Source organism: Colletes gigas, unplaced genomic scaffold (genome assembly GCF_013123115.1).
Source record: "Colletes gigas isolate AHSC1104 unplaced genomic scaffold, ASM1312311v1 Colletes_gigas_Sc00047, whole genome shotgun sequence".
In the NCBI taxonomy this organism is placed as follows: Eukaryota; Metazoa; Arthropoda; class Insecta; order Hymenoptera; family Colletidae; genus Colletes; species Colletes gigas.
Window position 1 is genome coordinate 715,352 of NW_025106676.1, and position 18,403 is coordinate 733,754.

General features: G+C 36.4%; 1 protein-coding gene across 15 annotated transcripts in view; it reads right to left on the reverse strand.

Annotated features, from left to right (window-relative positions):
* LOC122403226 (patronin) overlaps nucleotides 1-18,403 on the reverse strand; it is a 71,913-nt gene that overhangs the window by 46,901 nt on the left and 6,609 nt on the right. The window contains exon 1 of one of the 15 annotated variants that reach the window (XM_043406606.1): nucleotides 9,865-10,597. The exons of the other annotated variants lie outside the window; for them this stretch is intronic. Within the exon in view, the coding sequence (XP_043262541.1) occupies nucleotides 9,865-9,972 (108 nt within the window). The 5' untranslated portion in view covers nucleotides 9,973-10,597. Of the gene's footprint in view, nucleotides 1-9,864; nucleotides 10,598-18,403 lie in introns of those variants that run through there. 15 annotated transcript variants of the gene reach the window in all.

An 18,403-nucleotide genomic window follows, 5' to 3' on the forward strand; every position in this document is an offset into this window, starting at 1 on the left:
TGTGGCTAGTTTCCAATTGTCTCAGAACAGAGTTTCGTTTTCGTGGACAATTTGAGGGGTTCGGGGAACCATTCTGTCTTTTTGTTGGTCAACGTGCCAACAACATCGATATTAGGAAATCGAAATTTTTAATACGTGTCAGGCAAAAAGAGGAGATCCATTTTGCAGAAACGTTCGTTAGCTTCTTTGAGGTATAAATAAACCGTCGAAGCTTTTAAAACGAGCTTTTGCCACGAAGTGAACGGGCGACTCCCCTTCCGGCTTCGATCTCTTCTATCTAATGCAAGATAATCGGCGGGATCGTCCTTAACGCGATCGACAGGTATCTGGCCGTCGAATCTTCACGGCAGATTCACCGTTTTCATTAATTATTGCATCCGCGGCACGGGCAGCTTCTTCTTTCGCCACGGTTAATCGTCGCTCGTTTTCCCTAGAATCGCCGGCCCGTTGACTAATTTATGCCGTCTAACAAAGGAAGTTATTCCATCCCAGCGTGACCGATCTTTATACGTATGCACGATATGTATAAATACGCGATATGCATATTACGATGCGTGTTGCGTGCGCACGCGCGCCTTCACCAACCGACGAGTCTTCGTGGTTAATCGTAAGTGCGGTTGCACACGCGCCGTGTGCAGTTGCATTTTGCCATGATGTAATTCAGGTCATTGACTCATCGATAGCTATGTATCGACCAGAGGAAATGGGTAAGATGGATCGGATAAAATCTGCCATCGAACGATACTGATCGCGTCGAGAACAAACGGTGGAATAGGCTTAAAGGGAGTATTCTAGTCTCGAGTTTACTTTATTTTCAAATCACTTATAAAAATGTATGCATCGAAATCAGCAAATCGGTGGTAAAAATATAATTTTGAATTTTCCATAAATGTCTTCCATTTCTTTAAAATTCTGTCTCGTTAAGTGATTTCATTGTTGGATATCGAGGGAATTGAAACAGTATGCATGTTCACTGTTACTTGAACGGAAATCCAAGATGTGTTTACTGTACAGCAGAGTTTCGATTATCCGGCACCCGGTTATCCAGACTGTCCGAATAACCGGCATATTTACATCGCCGCATAAAATTAATTACCGAGAATGTAATGTGTGATCAGAAATGTTTCTTCGAAATTTCATACGTATGTTTACAATATCATATCTTTTAAACGGATTCGAAAGTAACTGATTGAGAAAACCTCCATAAAAATGGTCCAATTCCTCATTTTTATCACTTCATATGTAGGTATAATCCAATTATCCGGTATATTTGATTTTCCAACATTGCCCCAGTTCCCAGTATGCCGGATAAACGGACATTTACTGTACTTGGAAAGGAATTGGTATACCAAATTTGGCTATACATCAGCGTGTGTTAGTGAAATAGGCTTAAAGGGAGTACTCTAGTTAATGTTCACTTTAATTTGAAATTTCTTATAAAAATGTATGCATCGAAATCAGCAATTCAATGGTAAAAATATAATTTTTAATTTTTCGTAATTGTCCCTCATTTCTCTGAAATCCTATTTCCTGAAGTGCTTTCATTAATGGATATCGGGAGAACTGAAATATTATATTTGTTCACTATTACTCGAACGGACGATCAAGATGTGTGTACTTCTACTTGGAACAGAGTTGGTACACTAAATTTGATTTTATGTCAACATCTGTCAGTGAAACAATCCTAATACAATAATACAACTATCTTAAACATAATATACTATTAACATTATTTAATAAATGTGTTTACTAATTTAATACGTAAAGTATAGTTCAAACTATATCATGTTTGGACTTATTTTGATTGGTGAGGAGTCGTGGATATGATTTTGAAATTGTCGTTGATAAATAATCTATAATAAGAAAATTTTACAGCTCGATTATTAATGAATCGTATCAATGCGTCTTTGATATCTCGAACGCTCGTCCTTTCTCTTTCTTTTCGTTTCACTGTCCTTTTCTGCATTCGACACTGCAAGCGAAGGAAAAAAACCGTGTCAGGTATTCTGTATTTGGAACGGTTCAGCCCCGTGACTTTTACCTATTCAAAGACTTTACTGTATCACGCCACCGCCCATAAGGCGCGTCGTATTTTGCCCCTGATAAACCTTTCTAGGGAGATAAGATTAGATTATACCCTGCAAATAACTACTGGCTATGCTCGTTGCACACTCGTATGCAAATCCAGTTAAAATTCAAACGATAATCGCTGTTCGAGACCAAACAAACCGCGATCCAAGCAGTAACTTATTTTGCATTTTCCACTTATTACAATATTCCAATACATTGATCGTTCATTTTGAAACTTGTGTAACTCCGTTTTCAAATAACATTGAGAAAACAAAGAATTTATATCTTTTTAAAAAACTATAGAATGCACTTAATATACAAAAATATAAGAAATTCTCAAAGTAAGATACTAATTATTATATTTAGGGGTTGAGACAACTCTCTACAAAGCTTCCATTTCATTTCGACAAAATTGTAATAAATATATCGAACGAATCGATAAAGTAAATATTATGGGAGCCCACCTCTCGCGCCGAAATTTCAATAAACGTAACCGTGCAAATGAATTTACGAAATATCGGAAATACGATCACGTGATTGAAAGGCAGATTGTTACAAATAATGGTAATAAAGCGCACACGTGCGAGGAACGGGGGAGTCAACTTTTAAACGGGCTCGAGCCATGAGAATAAAGATACTACGGTGTCCGCACACCCACACGCACCCACGCGATCATTTGCACAAGATACGGGTAATTTCGAAAGTCGAAGGCAATCTTCTATCATGTTAGCTTCCATCACGGAACCGATTCATACCGGATCAGCATTTCGCGTCGATTTATGCAACTCCTTCCCGAGGGAAGAGCAAACAGACCTTCGTCGAAAGAAATCACACGATTCAAGACACGCTAAGTTTTACAGATCATTATAATCACGTGCAACGGAAGTCCTTGGGCTCCATGGAAACAACTAAATCGAATTCACTAGCCTCTCCGTTCTAGAAACCTGTATTCCAATGTTTTAGGTAAAATAGTTGACACGGTACTCGATCCATAATTAGAAAATTATGTTATATTAATTTTTCGAAACGTAGTTAACTATGCTAAGGAGTATACAAGGTGATCGGCTAGCCTTGGGAAAAAATTTTAATGGGAGATTCTAGAGGCCAAAATAAAACAAAATTAAGGACACTAATTTGTTAATTGAAGCTTCGTTAAAAAGTTATTAAAAAGTTAAAAAAAAACTTCAAATCGTTCTGGAAAAATTATTTTTGATTGCGGGGGTCAATTACAATCATTTTTGGCGAATAGACATACCCCCGAAATCTTACGCACTTTCGAGAAAAAAATTCAGTAGGTGCTGAAATTTTTTGACGAAAAAAATAATTTCAAATCGTTCTGGAAAAATTATTTTCGATTGCAGGGGTCAATTACAATTATTTTTTGTGAATAAACATACCTCCGAAATCCTACGCACTTTCGAGAAACAAATTCTTTAAAAAAAAACTTTAAATGTTAAGAACTTTTTAACGAAGCCTCAATCAACAAATTGGTATTTCCGATTTTCGTCTTACTTTGGCCTCTAGAATCTCCCATTAAAATTTTTTCCAGTGTTGGCCGAACACCCTGTATAAAAATGATTCAATTATTTTCTTCGATCAATTTGTGTTCATTTTTTCTGATTCTTTAGGGCCAATTCGTTTCACACATTTGTGTGTAAAATTTAGGTCTGAGAGATCCTCGAGGAGATTCGATGATACTTGAACCAATTTGCTTTCGCTGTTTAAATATTCCCCGCGTGTGTAGGAAACGATAATGGAGCACCGATTCGAAGGGAACTCGAGAAATTCGAGTGCTACTAGAAAGAGCATCTCGTAAGAAAAAAAGCATCTCCAACGGGCTCGTCTATCGCGATACGACTTTCGGAATTTATTTCGAAGTGCTCCACTATTTCAGCAAGATCATTAAACCCCGTTACCGGGGATAGTCAAAGAATCATTATACGCTCAAAGAGGACGAAGAGCCAATTCAAAGTTTCAAGATTGCTACGAGTCTTGTTACTCTTTCGCTTTTGTCGAGCGTGTGCATCGTTAAAAAGTTCGTTTCTTTATCGCGAGCAACGTCGAAGTACAAAAAGAAATAAAATAAACGGAGGTAATAATTTCACTAGCATCTTAAATTAAATTTAAAAGATCGTTCAACGGACGTTCTACGTCGAATCTGAAGCTTCGATTTGAGGAAAAATCGCGAGACGAAGAAGGTGGAGCAACATTGAAAGCTCCGTTTTCGAAAAAAATTATGGGTTTCGCGAGATTAGAAGAATATTAGGCATTCAAGAATTCTCGTTCACTCTCACCGTGAGACCTTAGTGATCCTTGTAGGCGGATCGAAATGTGAGAACCAACCGCTTCCTTGTTTGGTAACGCTGATCAACGCTTTCCAGTGCTTTTTATTCATCCGTGACATAATTCTTGCACGTCTTAAGGCACATTTAACAGAATATTCCACTGATTTTCTAGCCAATCGATTTCTCTGGCAGTCTTCGTTAAAACGTTTTACGAAATAATTTCGATTGCAGGACGACAGCTCGTCTGATCGATTCAAGATTTATTACCTAATTTAAAAGTCAAGCAATCTTAGAAACGATTTCAATTTAAAATAATTTTAAACAAACCGAGCGAAAAGAAGATGCAGGTAATTTTCACCGGATGGGAACATAAATAATTCGTTAATTACGAAGAAAACCCAAGATAATAAGTATCAAAAGTAAATTTTATGTAATATTCCAGTATTTGGACAAAATGACATCTTTTATATTTCATACTATGGTTTATTCATACGACGGCGTTTATACCTAAACGTAATAACGAGTTTCCAGAATAAACAATGAAGCATGAAAATACAAGCCGAACGAACAATCCAGAACCCAGAAACTCGTAAAAGCAGAAAGTCAGAAAATGGATCGTAATCCTTCCGTGTTCCCGATACTTTATAATAATGAACACGTTCTGTGCGTTTAATTAAACCGAGGTTGAACTCGCGTGGAGTGAATAGAATTAAAATAATAACGGGTAACTTGCAGATGCATTCTATTATCTTCCATGGTTCGACGTTCTAATTAACCGTACAAGGGCTGACTTACGTAATTGTTGTAAACGTTACACGTTTTCTTCATCTGAACATTATTAGATTATCGAAGAAACCTGTAATCGACGAATGTTAAGACTTGTTTCACAAATTTTAGTTCTTTTATTGTAAACCTTCCAAAGAATCAATTCTGTTTGATTAAAATTTTTCTGATGTTGTATATCCTTGTTTAACATTTTTTTTAAACCGCAAAAAATCGAAGGAAACGCGTTTTTCTCGAAACTATATTGTTTTAATTGATTCCTGTGATATCTAACAATGTACAGTCAGTATTCTGTATAATCTACAGCCTGTGCTGGAATCAATTTACTATGTTGTGCCTTTCATATTCGTTTGTTGAAGTGATAAGAATTGTTTGAAGAATCAAAATACATTTAAATTAAATTACAATTCAATAAAATAATAATGAGTATGCGTTCCAAAGATCATGCATGAAAGTCTAACGGTTCTTTTGCAAAAAATTACCGAACGAAGCTTGAAAATCGACCTTCTAAAATACCTTCTTAATTGCACTCACGATCGATAGTTTCGATGGTATCGATGTTTCTCCTTTCGAAATGTTATTAATATCGAACTGTAGCGTTAATCGATCACCGCCCACGCGAATTAACGCTACCATTGTGAAGATGCAGACCGCGCGGGCCCTGTGCCGTTCGGACATTTATCGTTCACAATGCGCGAAACGAGACGGCATCACGCCCAGATGTGTTTATTCGCAAAAGTATTGCGATTTCTCCTAACATCTGACTGGTTCCCCGCAAGTAGGCAGCTGAACGGCATTCCGAGCCTACGCGATTTCCATCGGACCACGCAAAACCGAAAGGAAGTATCGGATCCGCGCAGACGCTCGACAACACCTCGCATATTGAATACGCGATGACCACCCTATTAATTACTTGTGCAACAAGTCGACAACACCCATCGGACCAGTAAGAAATGCCTGGGGGGAGGGATATTAAAAATTATACAGCAACGATTTATGGCCGCGCTGTTAAGGCACGAGCCTCGCTCGGTAGCAAATAAAAACAGAAAAACTGTGTCACTTTTATCGAACACACCGATCCTTAATCCTCCAACCTACTGTCACACTAAGAATACTGTGCAACGCGTAAGTACAACACGTTTTTTAATGTTAATATTTTTTTAAATAATTGCAACGGTTGATTGATCGAGGAATTGTCAAAGATTGGATGCGTGTAATTCACCAGAACCATCGGTGCTCAAGCTCCGTGACACTTTCATGATTCAAGAGTGAAATCTTATCCTTGGCACGATTGTCCTTCGTCGCTGTGGGCACAAAACAACGTGCTAATGAACTGCCAACAATGTTATTCGTAAAGTTTACTTGAATAGTTCGAGTAGAATAACTGAAATAGTAATACAAGAATAATTATATTTCGTATTGATTTACTCGAATATAGCAGAACTTCGATAATTGCAAGAATTCGAGGCTGGAAACTTGCAATAACTGAGGTAACCAATGCTATGAGTTTACTTGTAGCTTTAACCCTATTCTACAATTGTTAAAAATATATTGCTTGTAATTTTGTGATCTATTTTATAACTAAGCTCAAAAATTGAATAAAATAAAATTAAAATCGTCTAGAAAAATGTGTACGATCATTGTATATTACATGTTAAACCCAACAGAACAAAGACAAAACTTTATGCAAAACAAGCTGTAAGAAACGTATATTAAGCTGGCGTAGCCATTTGAAAAGGCCAAAGCAAAATTAATACGATATTTTTTTGCTATTTATTTGCTAATTATTTGCCAAAGAATTAATTTTTTTGCTCCAGCCGTTTTTGAGAAACAATGGCTACGCTACCGTAATACATATTAAGCTGGCGTAGCCACTTATTGTATCTCTGTACGTAAGACAGATATCAATACCATTCTTGCGGCATATTTTGTTGCTAATTTATTGCTCTTAATCCACTGAATATTAATTTTTTTGCCCCAGCCGTTTTCGAAAAACTGTGGCTGCTGTAGCTCAATATTAACCTAACGTAGCCACATGTTGTATCACAGTAGGTAACAAAGCTATCGATACCATTCTTGCGGCATATTTTTTTGCTAATTATTTGCTATCAATCCCCCGAATATTAATTTTTTTGCCGCAGTCTTTTTCGAGGTCGTTTCTCGAAAAATACTGCAGCAAAAAAATTAATATTCGGGGGATTGATAGCAAATAATTAGCAAAATAATATGCCGCAAGAATGGTATCGATAGCTTTCTTAGGCTCAAAGGCGCGACACGTGGCTATGCTAGATTAACGCTGGTCCAGCGCGGTCGTCGTTTCTCGAAAAAGACTGCGGCAAAAAAATTAATATTCGGGGGATTGATAGCAAATAATTAGCAAAAAAATATGCCGCAAGAATGGTATCGATAGCTTTGTTACCTACTGTGATACAACATGTGGCTACGTTATGTTAATATTGACCTACAGCAGCCACAGTTTTTCGAAAACGGCTGGGGCAAAAAAATTAATATTCAGTGGATTAACAGCAATAAATTAGCAACAAAAGATGCCGCAAGAATGGTATTGATATCTGTCTTACGTACAGAGATACAATAAGTGGCTACGCCAGCTTAATATTACGGTAGCGTAGCCATTGTTTCTCAAAAACGGCTGGAGCAAAAAAATTAATTCTTTGGCAAATAATTAGCAAATAAATAGCAAAAAAATATCGTATTAATTTTGCTTTGGCCTTTTCAAATGGCTACGCCAGCTTAATATACGTCTGTAAGAATAGCTTCGAGACGTCGATGTTAGCTCTCTTTTTCCAACGAAATATGTACGAGCTACGGGGCTGCGTTCACGATTCGTTGCTAGTCGACATTGCCACTATATAGTCCACCATTTTTTTATCGATTAACGATAAATGTAACCGAATGCTAGAGACACGTTCACTCGATACTCTCAATAACAGAGAGCTCCGCGAACCAGCTGATACCACGAGCTTTTCGTTTTAAGATCGCATTATCGGCTGCATATTAATATTCTACACGACCTCGTTTCTCTTTGGTAATCAGCGCCAGACAACATAAAGTACTAGCTAACGTATTCACTTAGCTGAAATAAATTTTACACTATCTTCCAATGTAACGGTCAAGGCCTAGATCAAACTGTATCTGAAGTATTAAATCTACGAGAACAAGTTTCGATATGTTTGTTCAGGTTTCTTTATTTTATTGGCTTTTAACTTATTTCCTTGGGTGAACTTTTAACACGATATGCTCGAACATGGTTTTACTAGGCAAGACTCCATTCCTCTCCAGGAGTCCATCGTTCCTTTACATTTAATCTGAATATTAGGTCGTCACATTGTATGTATAAATAAAACTATTTTTGTACAGGGGTGTTCGGCCAGCCCTGGGAAAAATTTTAATGGGAGATTCTAGAGCCCAAAAGAAGACGAAAATCAAGGATACTAATTTGTTGATTGAGGCTTCGTTAAAAAGTTATAGAAACATTTCTGACCAGAAATTATATTTTCGGGATTTTGAGGGTACGTTTATCCACCAAAAATGGTTATAATTGACCCCCGCAACCGAACATAATTTTTCCGTGAATGATTTGAAATTTTTTAATTTAATGTTTTAGTAACTTTTTAGCGAAACCTTAATCAACAAATTGATATTCTTGATTTTCGTCTTCGTTTGTCTCTAGAATCTCCCATTAAAATTTTTCCCAGGGCGGCCGAATACCCTGTATATTCTATACTGCATTAATTTCTGCATGCCATTGCAGTAACGATGGTAGTGTTGAACAATTTATAAATATTGGCATTTATTCTATGTATTTTTACTAATGTTGGCATTGCTGGTCACCGATGTATCTCACGGCGTTGCCGCTAATTGAGTGCCGGTCACCGGTGACCCCCATGACAGTCAACGTGTTAACAAAATTTCATGTAAACAAACCGCTGGGTCATACAGTGGATCAAATTAAATTTTTAAATAAATACTTTATGAAGGGATTTGGCAATATTTTTTACTAACAATCCAACTTTAAAATGATTTATAATTGATGCCTGTTCAGATCGCCTTCCTATTTTTATACATTAAAATTAGTTTCCCAAAAACAAATTTCTATCGTTTATTTCACACTTATTCAACGTAAAATGAAAACAATTGTAATTACCAATGATTCCTTGTATTCTATGGCGAAAAACTAACAATGTTGCCAATTGTCCGAGTTTTAGTTTAAGGTTAGTTTCCATTCTTTCTGAAACTTTGATTTTTTATAATTCAATGTAGATAAATTTTGCTTTTGTTTTTAGTAAATTTGATTGACCTTGAATAAAAGTTAATAAAAATAACTTTATTTTCTGTTAAAATTTTGTGATTGCAATACCAATTGCTTCGTGAAGTACAAAAACTGTAGGTGTCCAAGTTTTACTTTACGCCACTGTACGTGTCCCAACTATAAAAATCGACATACGACTTTCAAATTCGACGAGTACCTATCCGCTGCTTGGTACGATCGATTTCTACGGGAAAATCCATAAAAATCCAAAGGAAAACGTGTCAGGTAGAAAGGGTTAACAGGGACATTTTTCATCGATCGGTTTACAATGCGCGACCTGCTCGAGCATCTTTTCGCCGGGTAGATACTAAGGAGACAAGTGGAAATTAATGCGTGTTACGTGTCCTAGATATCGTTTAATCGTAGCAACGTATCGCGACGAATCTCGTGACTTACGTAAACGGTGGTGACGGTCGCGTTTCTAACCATGTCTCTGACGTCGTCTATTTCTCGTCTGGACGTCCCAGGCGTCGCGGCAGGCGCCAGCATCACTTCGCTGGCCATCCCAGAAAATATCACTGCACGATACAAAATTTATGTTTCCCGAGATTCATCGCGACGCGTACCGTTCCACCGCGAGAAAACACACTGAAATTATAGTTCCCGAAAACCACTTTCAACGTTACACTCGATTCGGCAACGACCATGCCTCTTGATTCTTCGACCAAAACTCATTTCCTGACTTATCAGCTCGAGAGTTCGCAGTGAAAGAGAAAGCACCGAAGATCATAATTTCCGTTCGAACGGATTCAAATTAAAACTATTCTTTCGCGGTTCTTTCCTGTTTCCATGCACTGTACACACAACACACTCGACAAAACCGTGACCAATTTGCGTTTCCTTTATCACTGGTCGTTGCAACCGAAAGTAAACAATCGTAGCTTCAAGAAATCCCCGTCAAGTTTAACGATGGGAACGTTGCAACTTTGTATCGTTGCCCGCGTGGGTAGGACATTGTTAACCAAATACATCTCGAACGGAAGAACCGTTATACCGGAGGATCACGGTTCGATTTCCCGATTACCGACAGTTCCGTTTTGGTATCACCGATCAATTCCAGAGGGAAATCGATCGAGTTGATCGAGGAGCCGTCGGGAGAACGGAACTGACCGCGAATGCCAGAAGTGTTCCGAGTTTGGAACGCGACTAGAGGCGAGAAACGTGGCTTCGTTCTGTTCGGGGGGGAGAAAGAGATGGCGACTCGTGGTGGGTGCATGAGTCAGCTGGGCCTTCGCTTGTATATGTTCCTCGTGCAAACTCGGGATCGTTAGGTCGACGGTAGAAAAGGAAAGGGTAACGCGAATCATTGTGATTCGCGTAAAGTCAGTCCCCGCGGCGAAGCATTCATGAAGGGACGTGACTAGACGAGAACCGGAGCTTCCTTTTGTGCGATAACGTGCATAGAGGTAATAAGTATAATAAGAAAATCGACCTTAATTGAGGGCGTAATAAACCACGGGTCACTGTGCTTCGAGGAACAATTCTGGGGGACACGTTCATCCTGAATGCCCGAGGATTCCCCTTTCACTATTTTTCGTAGACCCTCTTTCCATTCGCTCGATTATCATCTGTATAATCGCGTATACAGTGACTCACGCTGAAAATCGTTCAGCGTCATACTTTTTCTGGTTTTGTTTATGGGATATACTATACTATAATACCGAGGACCGGATGTTTGCATAAACACAGATAAGGTTCCAGGACCCAAACGAATTTTATCTCGAACCTTCGATGCGTGGAAATAAATTGCTTAACGCTTTGAATGCTAAATACTACCGAAGTACTTGTTAGAGACGAAATACTGTACATTAGTGTGAACTCTATTAATGAATTATTTTATTGAATACGTCAAAATTTAAAACGTATCTTAACTTGAATAGAAAAATTTATTTTTAAAATACTGATAACTGTGTTGCAAAACGCATATACATATAAATATATATGTACAGTTAGGAACAAAAGTATTAGCACACCTGACTCTTCATTATAGAAACGCATATAAATCAAAGAAAAAACACAGAGTTAGGTTAATTCTTTTTAGTAATTACAACTATTAGGTTTATAGTTTGAGAATATTATAAATTTATTTATACTAATTTATTACAAAATAAAAAAGAATAATAAAATGCACATTAATGGCAGTTTTTAATGGAACAAAAGTATTGGCACGCTTACAAATAGATGGTATATTATTATGTATTTTATATAATTTAATATTTCGTGTGTAATACCTTATTGTTTATAACGGCTTTCAATCTATTTGGCATGGAATGCACTAGTTTTTTTGTAATTTCGGGACTTATTTTATTCCATTCTGTCATCAATATTTCTTTCAATCATTGTCTATTTGTTATATTATGTTTTTTAATACATTTTCCTAAATGAGCCCAGAGATGTTCGATCGGGTTTAAATCTGGGGATTGCGGTGGGGTTGGTAAGGAATGTGGGGTATTAAAAACTATCCATTGCCGTACCAAATAAGCGGTATGCTTGGGGTTATTGTCCTGTTGAAAGACATATTGTCTCCCAAGATTTAATTTTTCCACGCTTTTTTTTTAGATTATTTTTTAAGATATCTAAATAGACATATTTGTCCATTATATTATCAATAAAAACAAGCTCACCGACTCCACTTGAGCTCATGCAACCCCAGACCATCACGCCACCACCCTCGTGTTTAACAGTGTTCTGAATGTTCTTTGGGTCTAGTTCGGTATTAGATTGTCTCCAAACTAAAGTGCGTCCATCATTTTGAAAAATATTAAATTTAGACTCATCAGAAAAGAGCACTGTATCCCAAAACTCGTTTTCTTTATTAATGTAATCATTTGCAAACTTTAATCTTTTTTCTTGATTAATTTTACTTATAGTAGTTAGGCTTTCGTCTAGCAACTCGCGATCGGTATCCTACCTTGTTTAATATTCGTCGAATAGTTATTTTATGTACTTCTTTATTAAAACTTTCGTTTATATTTGCCGCTATTTCTGACGCAGAACTAGATGGTTTTCCTTTTACAATATTAATAATTTTTCTCTTTTCTCGTGCACTCAATTTTTCAGGTCGACCACATCGCGGAGCACTTACAAAATTTTCTGTGTTAGAAAACCGTTTAATAATACTTCTAATTGTAAAACGACTTCTATTAACTATATTTCCTATAGACGAGTATGAATGCCCCTCATTAAACAAATGTAAAATAATTTTTCGCTCAGCAACAGTCGTTTCTTTGCCTTTGCGCTCCATTTTGCACGTTTTCACGTTAGATTTTGTAAACAATTGAATAACGAGAAAACAAATAAATGCTATTGAAATCAGGGGGTTTCCCGAGAAGGAACAATGTACCAACCTTATAAAAATTTCATTCTAGATCCTAGACAAAAGCATTTTATTTCAATGTGCCAATACTTTTGTTTCATTGAAAACTGCCATTAATGTGCATTTTATCATTCTTTTTTGTTTTGCAATTAATTAGTATAAATATATTTGTAATATTCTCAAACTATAAACTTAATAGTTATAATTGATAAAAAGAGTTAATCTAATCCTGTGTTTTTTCTTTGATTTATATGCGTTTCTATAATAAAGAGTCAGGTATGCCAATACTTTTGTTCCTAACTGCATATGCAGTCACAGTCCACACGGATAGCTGCCGTAGGGCGCATATACATATGTATGTATGCGTCCATAGCACTCAAAAGATTAAGAGAACTCTGTGGATAAAGATTATATACAAAGACATAAATACTCGCACGGCGATCACTGGGTCTTTTTAGACCTATATCTTACATTTTGCAATACATACATACATATACAGGGTGTTCGGCCACCCCTAGGAAAAATTTTAATGGGTGATTCTAGAGACCAAAATAAAACGAAAATCAAGAATACCAATTTGCTGATGGAGGCTTCGTTAAAAAGTATATACAGGGTGTTCGGCCACCCCTAGGAAAAATTTTAATGGGTGATTCTAGAGACCAAAATAAAACGAAAATCAAGAATACCAATTTGCTGATGGAGGCTTCGTTAAAAAGTTATTAACGTTTAAAGTTCTGCCCGTACTGAATTTTTTTCTCGAAAATGCTCAAGATTTCGGGGGTATGTCTATTCACCAAAAATGATTGTAATTGAACCCCGCAAACGAAAATAATTTTTCCAAAAAGGATTTGAAGTTGTTTTTTCCGTCAAAAAATTTCACACCTTCTCCAATTTTTTTCTAGAAAGTGGGTAGGATTTCGGGGATATGACTATTCACCAAAAATGATTATAATTGGTCCCTGCAACCGAAAATAATTTTCCCAGAACGATTTGAAATTTTTGAATTTAATTGTTAATAACTTTTTAACGATGCCTCAATTAACAAATTGGTATTCTTGATTTTCGTCTTATTTTGGATTCTAGAATCCCCCCTTAAAATTTTTCCCAAGGGTGGCCGAACACCTTGTATTTGGTCTTCTAACCTATAATAATGTAGAATATTTGTTGTACCCTAATGAAATTAATCCAATCTCAATTAAACAGGCTGAATAAACATGTTTGCTTAAAAATAAATCGTAACGCAAGAAATTAATCAAAGAAATAGAACAATCGCCCAGTTTTATGAGACGCTACTAATTCCTGTTATAAAATTAAAAATGATGCTTGTGAAAGTACCTGTGGAACGTGTTCGAACGAGTATGTACATACATAGATTCTAATATTCGCATTCGTGTTGGTCTGTACATACCTTCACTGATAATCAGCGAATCGAGAGCAGGTACCAGAAGCATAAATCATGAACGTCTCGATTACTGTACAAGGTATCGTCAAGGTGAGCCGCGGCGGTTTTCCATTTGGAAAGATAGTTCCTCTCTGTCGACCGTGGAACCAATGTTAATGCAAGCATCCCGGAAAAACCTCGATATCTAGCCTACTCTAGAGAGACCACCGGTCGTGACCAAACGCGATCAATCTGTCAAGATCATTGAAGTAAGCTTTATTTAGAAATCGAGTCCACTGACATCGCTGGCTCGCAATTAAACGCGAATCGATGATTACGATCCTGCAAATTTAATCTCGACCATAATTCAGTGTCAAAAAATAAAGGAACGTCTTCTGAACATTTCTGTATACATAGTGTTGGCAGCCATTAAACAATTTTTGAACTTTGATCGCTGCAAATGGTCAAATATTTTTGTATTTTTAGGAAAAATTCATGTTAACTACCACGAACAAAGCGTCGGATACTGTATACTGGTGGCCAATATTGCAAGTTCACTTCAGTTTTGTCTCGTTTATTGTTATAGAACTATTGTTTTTTTCTTTTCGCAGTATTACGTAAAAATACACGAAAGATAAACCTACGAAAAAAAATTTTGCAATATTTACATAAAACTGGAATTATTGAATTACAGCTATTTTGTTATACATATGTTAACAAATATCTAAGTTATTGAATCAAAATGGAGACGATAGTAACGCAAGTCTAATTTTAGAAAATGAAGATATGTACTAGAAGAAATTATAATGAAGAAAGACAAAATTAATGTTGTGCTACATAGAAAGGTGAAAAATGAAAAATTATATTATTCTTTCTCCATTATCAGGTGTCACAAATGCGACAAATATACAGGGTGTTCGACCACCACTGGGAAAAATTTTAATGGAAGATTCCAGAGACCAAAATAAGACGAAAATCAAGAATATCAATTTGTTAATTGAGGGTTCGTTAAAATGTTACTAAAAAATTAAATTAAAAAATTTCAAACCATTCATGGAAAAATTATTTTTAGTTGCAGGGGTCAATTACAATTATTTTTGGTGAATAGACATACCCCCGAATTCCTACGCACTTTCGAGAAAAAAATTTCGGAAGGTGGAAAAATTAAAAAATATCAAATCCTCCAGGAAAAATTATTTTTTGGTGCAGGGATCAATTACAATCATGTTTGCTGAATACACATACTCTCGAAATCCTACGTACTTTCAAGAAAAAAATTCTTTACCGAAAATATACTGTGTGGCCGGAAATGTTTCTATAACTTTTTAATGAAGTCTTAATCAACAAATTAGTATTCTTGATTTTCGCCTTATTTTGGTCTCTAGAATCTCCCATTAAAATTTCCCCCTGTATAAATCATTTTGGTCAGTACATTTCTCATGTGCCCAATCCTGACAATTACAACATTGAACCCATTTTTCATTAGGTTTACTTGTGCTATAGGATTCCTTACACATAATGCAATAATATTCTATCTCACCGACTACTGGTGTTGCAACTGTCTTCGACTGCACTTATAAACTTTAATTATAAGCTTTCAGTAATTGTACGCTTATAAATGCTCTGCAACGATCAACATTTGTTTATGAAACACTAAACGGAAGATTTCAAACAAGAAAAGTGGATTAAGTTTGCTAAAAGAGCGTTTAATTACAATTTTAAAATAGTAAGATTTAATTTTCGGGTGTCGAAAAGTTATTTTCTTCGTTATACAGTTGTCTAATATCGTGCTATATAAACTTGTGTTAATATTTATTATATATTTCGAGGAATTTGTTCCCGGTTTAAATTCTGCAATTGTTTGCAACCGCGTTAACATTTATAACGCCGAAAGAATACGAACGACCGATTTATGGAACAAAAAAAATTCTGAAAGCACCACGCCGGAAACCGTTGAAGTTTCGCGGACTGTCAGCGTTCCTTTCGCTTTAATATGAAACATTTTTGCCCGGTTTCGGGGCGAAAGCTGCTCAGATTCCTACGAATTCGATGACCTAGATTACACTGCTACTTCTACGGAGTCGCGCGTGAGATATTGCAACTTAAAATACCAGACGTACGTTCCCGGTGCACGAGCTTTTCCTATTCGTCGAAACAAGTGCCCTGTGTTTTACTTGCACGTTGATTTCCTGGTAACTTCGGTTGTACGGACACCTATTGCACTGCGTTAACCTCGTACAACGCGTTGTTCCGTGTTTGCGGCTTCGTAGTTTCCCCGGAGTGAAATACACTTGGCGAATTCAAGTAATGAAAATCTCGTAGACTCGAATGAAACATTAATTAGTGTAATAATCGAATTAATATAAGATTTCCCACGTTCAAATTCAAATTTATTTAAATCCAATCCAATATTACGGAAAACGGTAATATCGTTATGTATTCGATACATTTTCTTCCTAATTTGTTTAAAAATCGAATCTACATATTCCTTTGTGCTTCGTGCTATCATTAGAATGCTTCAACTAACTCAACGCAGATTTATGCGACACACCTTACACGCATTAGGTGCTTAGTTTCCGCAACATTAATCGGCGGAAACAATTGAGACTCAAAGATCCTGTTTCGATAACAACGTTCCGTACCGTGTTATATGTATGTATATGTATTTTTACACGCGATAGTGCAAAAACACAAGACGAAGAAGAAGAGTAACGTTTAAAGTTTCTGTACTGCATTTTGACAAAAAATAATAAAATTCCCAAAGCTGTGCAGAGACGAACTTGAAATTTATATGAAATATACAGAGTATTTCTAAACACAGTCCCAGTTTCTCTGAAAACAAAAATACATAAAAGATGTTAGAAGAAATTTTTTACCAGATAATTGTGATACTTGGAATTTGTCTCGATTTTATCTGTCTATCCATTTATACTATAAAATGCAACTTAATACCTAATTTCTAAATACGTATCCAAGTTCGAGAAGAAATCGATTCTTGGTTAATTGCATCGTGAATTGTATTAACGTAATTTTCGAATAAGAAAGATTCGCGATTTCGAAAAGTGTCTCGTAAAAATCGCTTTCCTTTCCTGACGTGTCTCGATTAGAGTGGCTCGCATGTAAAATCAGAGTACGATCGGCGCGTTGCATTATGCACGTTTTCTATACAGGTGTCTACACGTTTTCTCATCGGTTTTCGCCTGGAATAACGAAACTGAATAATATATAGTACAGGGCGTCCCACGTAACTGGAACAGGCTACACCTCCTAAACAATTGGGAGTAAAAAAATATGTTATGAGTCAAAGTTATATGGTATTAGATTATGCGTATCAGAAAAATGCAACTGCACCTTTTTTTTAAATGGAAACCAACATTTTTTACTGCACCAGTCGATGTAGTTTCTATGCTCTACATAAAAGTACTAACATACTTATGCCATAAACTGTTCGTCAGGAAGTTATCGAAGATAAAAGTTCTCCGAATCCATTACAATTTTCTGTTGCTTTACAATGTTTGTGCTGCCTTACAATGTTTCGCGGCTGCTAATACTAGTCACTGTAAGATTAAGATTTCCTTCGGTAACTATTTACTACTCCTATGCGATCGTTTGCTGCCCCAGTCTTTTAAAATTATGCCATTTACGAATAGTGAAGTAGTTAATATGTTCATTTTGTTTATCAAATGCAATTAAAATGGTACCGAAGCCGCAAGGCTGTATCGAGAAACGTATCCCAATCGGCAACAGTCCTCGCGTTCATATTTTTACAAACTGAAGTCCAATTTACGTCAAGACGAGTCTTTCCATAAACCAAAACGCGACGTGCCCAAACCAGCTGTTAAAAATGAAGGTAGTGTAACAGTAGTGCTGGCGAACGTCGAATTAAATCCACATGCGTCTGTGAGAGATCTGGCTAGAGAATGTGGAATTTCAAAATTCTCGGTTCAACGCATTCTAAGAACACAGAACTTTTATCCCTATCGGTTTTCCGTTGGGCAAACATTGCGGCCTGGAGACGAAATCCGAAGAATGAACTGTTGTCGATATTTCTTACGGCGTATTCAGGAAAATGAACATTTTGTATTTCAAATTCCGTGGACAGACGAGGCGACATTTACAAACAATGGAATGTTCAATCGAAATAATGAACATACATGGTCCATTAAAATTCCACACCTCAGAAGGATCACTAAAAATCAATTACGATACAGTGTAAATGTTTGGTGTGGAATTTTTGA